The following is a 10809-nucleotide window of genomic DNA, read 5'->3' as shown; positions in this document are numbered from 1 at the left end:
ATACGCCCCCTACTGGGGATGGAGCTGCTACTGGGCCTGTGCCCTGACTGGGAATCGAACCCTGATAGGTCGGCAAAGTTGGGCACTTCTTAAGTTCAGATATTTCAAAAGATGGAAAATCGGGAAAGTCTGCATTTTTTTTCAAGGCTGGGGCGGGGGACAGGACGGTCCTGTGCTCGAACAGCCTTGTATCATACAACATTGCCACCGCATTTTTGGTGATGCCAGTTTGGCAGGCTCCGGCAGTGACAACATGCCAGGAGGGAAAAAGGATGCTGTCCACCGGCATGTTCTTCTCACCCGACAAGAAGTGATGGCACGAGTTCCTGGAACATAAAGAACACCGTTTACCTTCGGAGTTCGGCTTCACCGAACATTTTATGAGGGGCGTTCTGGCCGTCAGGAATGCCTTTTCTGAATCTTTTTATTATTTGAACATTAAAAAAGAGTCAAGTGAAAGCCATTCATTAGGTGTGTTGCAATCGTTTCAGGCCAAGTGAGCAGAACAGCTGCGTCATTACCACAAAAGGCACCTGTGTTGGGAAATTAGGCGCTAGTAGTTGACCATGGCTTACGGCCTGCCGAGAAAGAACAAGGTGAAAAACATTCTGCGGGGCAGCTTTACAGTGTAAGTATTTTCATGAGGGTAAGCGTTGACTTGGGGTGGGGGTGGGGTGTCCTTGCTAAATAAAAATACTGGACACCCTATGTTCCCCATGACATAGATACCAGCCTGTATGAGGCGTTTTCGGGTGTCTGGATACTGGTTTTTTGTTTGTTTTAAGGGAACTGCTTTGACATGAGTTTATAAATAATATTACATGATCTTTTTAAAAAAAATAATTCTTTATTGTTTAAAGTATTATATATACTGTCCGTCCCCCCCCCCCATTACCCCCTCCAGCTCCCCTCCCCCCACCAGGCCCTCACTGCCCCATTGTCTGTGTCCAGGGCCATGCGTATATGTATACAAGGTTCTTGGTTGATTACCTCCTGCCCACACATCCTCCCCTGCCTTCCCTCTGAGTTTCCCTCTCGGTTCCATGGTTGTTACTTGATCTTAACAACAAAAGAACACTTTCAAATAAGAAAACTGAGGTTCGGAAAAATGGTTGGATCAAAGGGACAGGGTTAGAAGTCTCCTAAAAGGTTTCTACTGTTGCCCACCACCTTAAAATACCTCTGTAGATAGTGCTAGAATTTGTCTGTTGTACAAGATGCACGTACACATACACACAGATATTCACACACATGTCCTTATAATGGGATTACATTGAACTTTGCTCCCTACCCCACGAGATCTTGTAAAGCCTAGTGATTAAGAGCACAGATTCTAAAGTCTGACTTTCCTTGTTCAAATTCCAGCTCATGACCTACAGCCTTATGACCTTGGGCAAGTCACTCTCTGTTCTTGTTCCCTAATCTGTAAAATGAAGACAATAACAGCACCTGACTATTTAGTAAGGTTACTCTGGTAATTAAATGAGTTCATACGTGTAAACCGATTTAAACAATGCCTAGCTACTTGTAGTAAATGCTAGATAAATGTTAGCTGATTTATTGCTCATCTTTCCAAATCAACGTATAAGGATATACCTTATTCTTTCACTACACGTATGTACCTCATTACATGTTTTTTAACCAGGCTTGTTGATAGACATTAAAGCTATTTCTGTGTTGTTGCTTTTTTGACAAACAGTGCATCAATGAGCACTCTTGTAGATGTCTTAGTTCACTTGTTCAAGTCCATCTATAATAATTGCAGACTTCAAGTCACTCCTTAAAGTTAGATGGTAAAGTAGCAAGGAAGCTGGAGGTGGAAAACCAAAGCAGGGCAGGTGTGTAATGCCGTCCCGCCCCCCTCTCCCTCCCAGCAGAGCAGGTGGATCCCCTTCGTCATGCATATGAGCTCACATCGACTGTAGATGAGAAACAGCTCCTTGCCTGTTGCTGATATTGTACATTTCCTAAGTAGAATACATAAAACTATTCAGTTACAGTTCATATGATTATTTTCAGTATCGTAGTTTAGGGTTTCATCTCCTCCAGTTTTCTAAGGATTTTCTTGGTACTGGTGCTTCAAAATAAATATACCTAGGCTAGGTACCAGCTCTGGTTCTTAATGAATGAACTGGTGAGTCTCAATTTCCCTGTCTACCTGTGCAGTGGCCGTAGGATTAAAATAAGACCACACACTCAAAGTCTCAGTCTATGCCACACACCCTGCTCAGTGCATGACTATTCCCTTTGTTCCTCCCCTATTGTGGCCATATTCCTCATCAGCCATAAAAGACTACATCCTTTCAAAAGACATGGGAAGATTGGATTGCCTCCAGGGAGGCTGTTTTGTGAATAAAAGTTGCTGTCATTATAATTTATGGAAGTTTTTCAATAAATCTTTTCATTATTTAAAGATATAAAGATATCAATATAAAACTCCTTCTCCTGGTTAGCTAGATTTGCAAGTCTGGAAAATCCTGAGTCCGCCCCAGTAAACTAAAATGTATAGTGGAAATCAGAACTGAGAATTAATATGATGTCTTCTATCTATCCCATAGTAGATGCTTAATAAATATTTGTTGAGTGAATTAATGAATTTTTTGCTCCAGACAGCAACCTTGGGATCTTGCACTGCTTACAGAGGTCTGGTACAAAAAACTAAGCCAAATCAAATTTCCTTTCTTGGAAGAAATTACATATGGCGGCCCGGTATACCTCAGAAAGTCTAAAATCAGGAAGGACCTTCTGCTTCCTTCTGCAGAAGGTATGTTCAATAAGACTACTTTAATATATGGCAACATTTGTCTTTTGCTTATTGTCAGATAAATGTTTAAATATGTTCATTTGCATCCATACCCCTCTCTATATGTGTAGCCCTCTCTTGTTTAGTATTCAAGAATGTGAATTGTGCTGGATGATAAATACTCAGTTTTGACTAAGTTATACCTGGTAAAAACTGTCGTTGGATTGCCTCATGTATTTTATTTTTTTAGATGTCAAAATGGAAAGGGATATTGAAATGAAGCGCGTAAATAACCTGATATGTCAGGAAAATGCAGAAAAGGAAATTCAGCTTGCCCTAAGGGAAAAGCAAGTTGGTTTGAGAAGACCTCTTCCACCTAAGTGACAATTGCCTTGAAATCGAATCTGTGCTTTCTGTGTCTGATGGGGGACAGGGGGCTGTAGCCTCCCACTGTGTGAAGTTCCATGCGGGCATCTGAATGCCGCTGTGGTGAGCCAGCTCAGGTGGGTTCGTGGGCAGCTCGGACAGACCTCCTTGTTCCATTGCATCGCAAGCAACAGCATGGTAAGTAGATGAAAAATGCATCATGAATAGAATCATGTGTGCTGTGCATTTTGATTTTTGTAAATTTGCTCAAAGGGAAGAGGAAACTCCTTGTCGAGACATTATTTTGAAGAACATTTAAAATTGCATCTATGAGACCATAAGGAAGCACCAAAAAGGAGAGAGAGAAATATATATACTGATTTTGAGAGAGAGAGAGAGGGAGAGAAAGAAAAATCAATGTGAGAGTAGAACATCGATCAGCTGCCCAGGGCAAGAAATTCTTTTTTTTTTAAACTATGAGGTTATTTTCTTTTTATATATATAGATTTTATTGATTTTTTACAGAGAGGAAGGGAGAGAGATAGAGAGTTAGAAACATCGATGAGAGAGTAACATCGATCAGCTGCCTCCTGCACATTTCCCACTGGGGGTGTGCCCGCAACCCTGGTACATGCCCTTGACCGGAATTGAACCTGGGACCTTTCAGTCCGCAGGCCGACGCTCTATCCACTGAGCCAAACCGGTTTCGGCAAGAAATTCTTTTAAAAATGATAAACTGAAAACTTTTGTTTGGTTAAGAAAAATGGTCGATTTCTTTTTAGTAGCTCCCCAGTTCCCAATTTTTAGTGAAATTTCATTATTATTCTCATGTAGTACTTTAAAGTAGCAAGTAGAAATTGCTTAGGTTTTGTTATCCTAAAAAATGGTCTTTTTCCTTCTGCCTAATTTCATATTGTGTCTCTGGAGCATGCAGAACACATATGTTACAGTGATGTGAAAAGACAAAGACCTTATTATGAGGAAAACTCTTATTTGTACAGGGTAGCTGGAGAATAAGGAATGATTGACTGCAAAGAATTGGATTTGCATGAACCAATTTTCCTAGCATTTGAATTCAATAAAGCACACTTGGATGTAATAGTTAAATTTAAGCACAATTTAGTGTTAGATGATTCAGTAGGCATTTTAGGTGCTTCTGGTATCTCACCTCATCATGAAAGGCATTGCGACATAGTATTTAAGAGTACATACTTTAGACCTGGCTATCTTGTTTTTTAAGTTAGCACTTCAAGGCCTATCTGAATGCCTAATTCATGTAGGCACTCAATATACATGTATTGATTATTGATTGAAAATTTCCACATGATCAAAAGTTCATAAGAGGAAGTACATATGGAAATGGTATGTATGTGTGGTGACGGTGGAGGAAAGAATAGAAGCAAAATGCTATCTTTTATACAGGGAAGTCAATAGATTATGCCTAAAAAGGAAAAATCAAGTAGTAGCAGTACCAAAATGTGACTTACAGACATGGAGGTAAAGAACAAAATAGGCGAAAGAGGTGAAATTAGTTGCCTCGGTAGAGGTGAAAATGAGTGGCAGGGGTATACAGAACTACTGTTTTTAAACACAAATATTTAGCTTACCCTTTAATATACATTTACAACTGATCATTTTTAAAAAGGGAAACAAACTGAGTTCCACTGAAATTAAAAAATTTCTCAAGGATACACAACGAATCAGGACATCAGGGAAAGTGGAGAGAGGACTAGAACCCAGACCCATGAACTAAAACCTAGAGTTTTCTTTCTACTACTGTCTTATGCAAATGTGTGTGTGTGTGTGTGTTTTAAAGAAATTAAGATAATAGCCCGGCTGGTGTGGGTCAGTGGTTGAGCATTGACCTATGAACCAGGAGTACACAGTTTGGTTCCTGTCAGGGCACATGCCTGGGTTGCAGGCTTGATCCCCAGTGTGGGATGTGCAGGAGGTAGCTGATCAAATGATTCTCATCGTTGATGTTTCTCTCTCTCTCTCTTCCTCTCTCTGAAATAAAAAAAACATTTTTATTGATTTTATAGAGAGGAAGGGAGAGGGAGAGAGATAGAAACATCAACTATGAAAGAGAATCATTGATTGGCTGCCTCTTGCACACGCCACACTGGGGACTGAGCCCGCAATGCGGGCATGTGCCCTGACCGGGAATCAAACTGTGCCCTCCTGGTTCATAGGTCAATGCTCAACCACTGAGCATCACCGACTGGGCTCTCCAGATAAGTTCTGATTGGTAGTTCATTTAGTTACAGTTCATTTCAACAAGAATTTATTTGGTTCTGATAATCTGTCAGCAGTGCTTGGTGCTGGGATCTAAAGATGATCAATGGACCCAGTCCTATTCATTTTTTAATGATAAGTCCTTATGTTGTTTCCAGGTTTCAATATTACAATGCTTCTGTGAACATGCTTAAACAAGTCTCTAAGCACACTGTGTGGGACTTTGCATTCAGACTCTAGGCCTAGAAAATGAATTTCTGTGTCATAGGATACTTATTTTAGTTCTACAAAATAATGCCAAATTGTTCCCCAAAGTGGCTGTACCAATGCTTCTTCCAGTGGTTTAGGAGTATATTGCACATTAGCTTTTTGTTTGTTCATTTTTGAGCTGCCCAGAATCTAATCTAATTTTTGTGGTCTTATGAGCTGAAAAGCCAGGTTTTGCTCTGCCTGATCCTCAAAGCCCAGGCACAAATCTGTGGTCAAAGCATGCCAACTGGCTGCTTCCTCCTGGGACTTGGACTCTGGAGTGAGACACAGGAGCCAAGCTGGTTTGGAATTCATTCCAGTGATAATGGCCATGGTATCCAGCTCCCAGTTGCAGGGGTGGAAGTTACATCAACAGTGGTGTCAAGTGCATCTTAATAGACCCTTCCCGTGACAAGATGTTAGCTGTGATTCCAGGTTTCCTGGAGTCCCCAGGCCTACCTGTGTTCTGAACCTTATTCTCTAGACTTTTTATTCACACAGGTCATGCTGGGAGCTCTCTGATAGCCATCCAATGACTTCCAATTCTCCTACTAAAATTGAGTGCACTTTTCATACTGTCAATCACAACACCCTGGAGGGCTATGCAATAAATTTTGTGAGTCTAACATTTAAAAAATGAAATAATATAGAATTAAAATATCAGAGTTCATTGACTATTGTAAGGGTAAGGATTGTTTCATGAAACATACACCCATATAAACATACGTAGATATGAGCATATGTGTGCCAGATTGCTAGGTAAAATGCTTTTCTTATTTTAGGTCTGGTTCAAACATTTGAAAAGTGGTGATGCAGTGTTTAAGAACATGGGCTCTGAAATTAGACTGCTTGCATTCCGGGCCCACTTGCCAGCCATAAAACCCTGAGCAAGCTACTTTAGCTCTTTGCACCTTGCCTTTCTCACTTGTAACATGACAGAATGTGGAGACTGCTAGTTTTCTACCAAAATTCTTTCCCCCTTCTTTTATAGTTACAATTTTAGTCTTAGTTCATGCTGCTATAAAAGAATACCAAAGACTGGGTGGTTTAAATAACAAACATTTATTTCTCACAGTTTTGGAGGCTGGAAGTCCAAGATCAGTGTCAGGCTCTTGGTGAGGACTCTTTTCCAGGTTTAAAGACTGCCACCTTCTTGCTGTGTTCTCACATGGCAGAGAGAGAGAGAGAGAGAGAGAGAGAGAGAGAGAGAGAGAGAATGAGAATCTCTTTTTATAAGGGCACCGATTCCACTCATGAGGGCTCCACCCTCATGATCTTCCCCAAAGGCCCCACCTCCAAATTCCATCACATTGGGGATTAGGACTTTAACATTAATTTTTTTTTGGGGGGGGGGGCACAAACATCCAATTCATAGTAGTGTTGTAGCTGAGCACATGACTGTGCAGGGCACATTTGTTACTTATAATTGTGTCTAAGTTCTTGCCAATGGAATGTGTAGCAGTGCTGTGCACCACTTTCAAATCTGAACCCTAAAAGGCATTGTGTATACCTCCTCCATTAGCTTTTACTGGTGAGTGGAACCCTGATGTGGTGGTCATCCAGCTTGACCACATAAACAGTGATAACATAGAACATGAGACAGTGATGGTGGAACAAGACAGAAGGGGCCTGGATCCTTGAATACCTGTGTAGACTTTCCCCAACCTGAACAACTTATATGGATGGAACTGGAGAGCATTATGCTAAGTGAAATAAGCCAGCCAGAGAAGGATAAATATCATGTGATCTCACTCATTTATGGAATATAATGAACAACATAAACTGATGAACAAAAACAGATCCAGAGACAGAGAAGCATCGATCAGACCGTCAAAAGTCAGAGGGAATGCAGGGGAGGGTTGGGGTAAGGGGGAGAGATCAACCAAAGGACTTGTATGCAAGCATATAGGCCTAACCAATGGACACAGACAACAGGGGTGTGAGGGCATGAGTGGGGGGATGGGGAATAATGTAGGGATAAGGACACATATGTAATAACTTAATCAATAAAAATTTTTAAAAAAGACTGTTGAATATGAGAAAAATGTCTGTTTTCTAAGCCACGACATTGTGGGATTTCTTTATTACATTAATTTCATCTTTATCCTAACATATACTACCTCATAGAGCTGTAAGGCTTATCCCAGAAATTCCTGGTGTTTAATAAGTACTAAATAAAATATACCACTTAATGGTGTTTTTGAAATCAGGAACCCTAATTGGAGGAGAGTGGTCTAAAGGTACAAACTTCCAGTTATAGGGTAAATAAGTTACTGAGGATATACACACAACATGACGACTATAGCTAACTCTGCTACATAATATATGGGAAAGTTATTAAAAGAGTAAATACCAAGAGTTCTTATCACAAGGAGAAAATTTTTTCCCTTTTCTTTTCCTATTATTGTATCTATATGAGAAGGTGGATGTTAGCTGAATCTATTGTGGTAATCATTTCACATCATATGTACATCAAATCATCATGCTGTACACCTTAAATTTGTACAATAGTATATATTAGTTATTTTTCAATAAAAATGGAAAAAATAATGTTAAAAACAACAACCTTGACTAGTAAAATGAGGGATTAGTTTAGCTAAGTGGTTCTCTATAAGGAATGATTTTTGCCTCTCCCAACCCCCTCATTTGGCAAAGCCTGGAAATGTTTTTGGTTATCTTAACTTTGTGGTATCATTAAGGATCTAGGGTAGAATCCAGTGATGCTGCTAAATATACTATAATACACAGGACAGTCCTGCACAACAAAGAGTTTTCCAGCTCCTAATATCAATAATGCCTGGCCAATGTGGCTCAGTGGTTGAGTGTCAGTCTATGAAACAGGAGGTCACGGTGCAATTCCTGGTCAGGGCTCATGCCTTGGTTGGGGCCTCGATCCTCAGTGGAGGGGGAGGGGGGGCGTGCAGGAGGCAACCAATCAATGATTCTCATCATTGAAGTTTCAATCTTTCTCTCCCTCTCTCTTCCTCTCTGAAATCAATTACAAAAAATAATGCCAAGGCTGAGAAACCCTGATTTAACTGATTGGTTTAATCTACTCAGGACATTGCTAAAACAGAAGGTGAGGTCTCACTGCATGGCTGAGAATCATGGGTGGGGCATTTCCCCCAAAGAAATGCAGACTATTTTTACCATGACAAGAGGAAAATGAATGCTGGGTAGCAATGAACAGATTTCTCCAGTACCCTTTTGGCTACTCATATTCACTCACACCCTTCTTTCCATTTACCTAAACCACTCACTAATCCCTCAAAATCATATCTAGCTACTGCATCAGGACCAAGCCTAGGATTTCAGGGTGATACACAGTCCTTGTCTTTATTCTGGATTTTGCAACCAATGGTTAAATAATATGCCATTAACCCTAGCACAATTGATGTACCATGACGGAGAGAGAACAGGATAGATAAAGGGTGTCCCAAAATTCACGCAAGAAGTAATTTTGATAGAAAACACAGGTTTATAATTAAAAATTGTAAATTTTTTATTGATTCATAAAGTATACAGTATAGGGTTATGTACGGAATAGCATATCGGGTAAATGGCCTCCACGGCTTTGCTGGCACATACACACTCTTTTGTTGAAATTTTTCATGACCGTTTTGCATAAATGTGGCTGAATTTCATTGATACGGCACTCAATTTCCTCCTTCAAAGCGTGGGTGGTCATGGGCTTGTTGGCATAAACCTTAGACTTCAAAAAACCCCAAAGAAAAAAGTCCAACGGCATTAAGCACATGATCTGGGCGGCCAATTCTGATCACCAAAATGGGAAATTACACGACCAGGAAATGACTCATGCAGTAATTGAATTGTTTCTCAGGCTGTATGACATGTGGCACCGTCTTTTTGAAACCACATGTCGTCCACATCCATATCTTGCAATTTAGGCACAAAAACTGGATTATCATGTCGGGATAGTGAGCACCACTAACTGTAAATGGCGTAAAATTCAAATCTTGCGTGGATTTTGGGACACCCTTTATATACAATGAAAAGATGGGCCCTCTAGTCTTGCACATGATCTTGGGCCACAAAGCTGGCAATTTCCCCCTTGATTTTCAGGGGTAGAGAGGGGTTGCTGAATCTACTCAGACTTCGCTGAGCCATCAATTCACCATTGTGGAGCCCAAGGTGGAATCCAATTTTCCTTTGCTTCACTTGGGAGACAGAGGGATAGGAACAAGACAATGGGGGCAGTGACAAGGAGGTTTAGAGATGTTTCCATTGTCCCTCAGCATGGACATAATCTATGAAAAGAGCCTCGTGACCTTGGCTTACTTTATTGGTAATTATGGGCAAATCTATTCTTCTTCTTCTTCCCCTTCTTCTTCCCCTTCTTCTTCTTCTTCTTCTTCTTCTTCTTCTTCTTCTTCTTCTTCTTCTTCTTCTTCTTCTTCTTCTTCTTCTTCTTCTTCTTCTTCTCCTTCTTCTTCTTCTTCTTCTTCTTCTTCTTCTTCTTCTTCTTCTTCTTCTTCTTCTTCTTCTTCTTCTTCTTCTTCATTGATCCCCAAAGAAGGAAAAAGTAGCTAATGTACCAGAGTTTCAGGCTTTCTTTTGGAATTTTCTACTAACAGGCTCTTACCCTCCTCTCACTTCAGTCCCTCTCCCTCTTCGAATCATCTACCTCCACCCTAAAGACCTGCGTTTCACTTTGAAGTCTTCACAGCATTGGAATGTCGGTGTGATCTCCTTCCTGGACGTCAACTGCAGGTGCCATTTCTTTTCTACGTCAAATCAGCTATCTGTCAAATAACTTCTTCCAAGTGCCAGAAGCAGGCTCCCTGGCTCGTTCTTTTAGAGATTGCTCACCTGATGGGTATGTCCTGTTGGAACTTAGTCTCGTGCTCTCACCAGGTATGTAGAGCAAGTAAGATAGAGATAAGCTGATCCAATAAATGACCAAACATTTCCTGCTCTGCATTGTCTGCACCACCTTCTTTCCCAGATCTCTCGCACTGAGTCTCCAGTGTTCCCAGGTGAGTGGCTGTCAGGATTCTAGCACTGTAGTTGAGCAATATTGAAATTACTTTACAAAAGTAGTGGAAATAGCTGACATAATTTTCTTCAAGGGGAGGTTATGTCCTAATGGTGGTTTCCTTTGATCCTGGAATCACCTGACTGTTTTAGTATCTGAAAGAAATGTCTAAGTTTTACTAATAAAAAGCTTTGGGGAAAAAAAAAGAATCCAAAAATTG

The 10809-nt window shown here is 40.6% G+C and overlaps 1 protein-coding gene across 1 annotated transcript; it reads left to right on the top strand.

The window, feature by feature from the left end:
* Positions 1–566: 566 nt before the first annotated feature.
* On the top strand, positions 567–3127 carry CUNH4orf36 (chromosome unknown C4orf36 homolog). Its single transcript, XM_006084656.1, has 3 exons — positions 567–628; positions 2610–2764; positions 2994–3127. The coding sequence occupies exons 1-3, from the start codon at positions 567–569 to the stop codon at positions 3125–3127; spliced, it is 351 nt and encodes a 116-aa protein (XP_006084718.1).
* The last annotated feature ends 7682 nt before the right edge of the window (positions 3128–10809 follow it).

This window comes from Myotis lucifugus, unplaced genomic scaffold (genome assembly GCF_000147115.1).
Source record: "Myotis lucifugus unplaced genomic scaffold, Myoluc2.0 scaffold_12, whole genome shotgun sequence".
NCBI classification, from domain to species: domain Eukaryota; kingdom Metazoa; phylum Chordata; class Mammalia; order Chiroptera; family Vespertilionidae; genus Myotis; species Myotis lucifugus.
Note: the sequence above shows the minus strand (reverse complement) of the source record. Positions and strands in the feature narration are given on the sequence as shown.

Bases quoted from the DNA above. Each gene is read 5' to 3' on its own strand.
- CUNH4orf36 (XM_006084656.1), top strand. From the start codon at position 567: ATGGCTTACGGCCTGCCGAGAAAGAACAAGGTGAAAAACATTCTGCGG. The intron at 629-2,609 runs GTAAGTATTTTC...TTTTTGCTCCAG, and splicing joins CTGCGGGGCAGCTTTACAGT to ACAGCAACCTTGGGATCTTG. The intron at 2,765-2,993 runs GTATGTTCAATA...TTATTTTTTTAG, and splicing joins TCTGCTTCCTTCTGCAGAAG to ATGTCAAAATGGAAAGGGAT.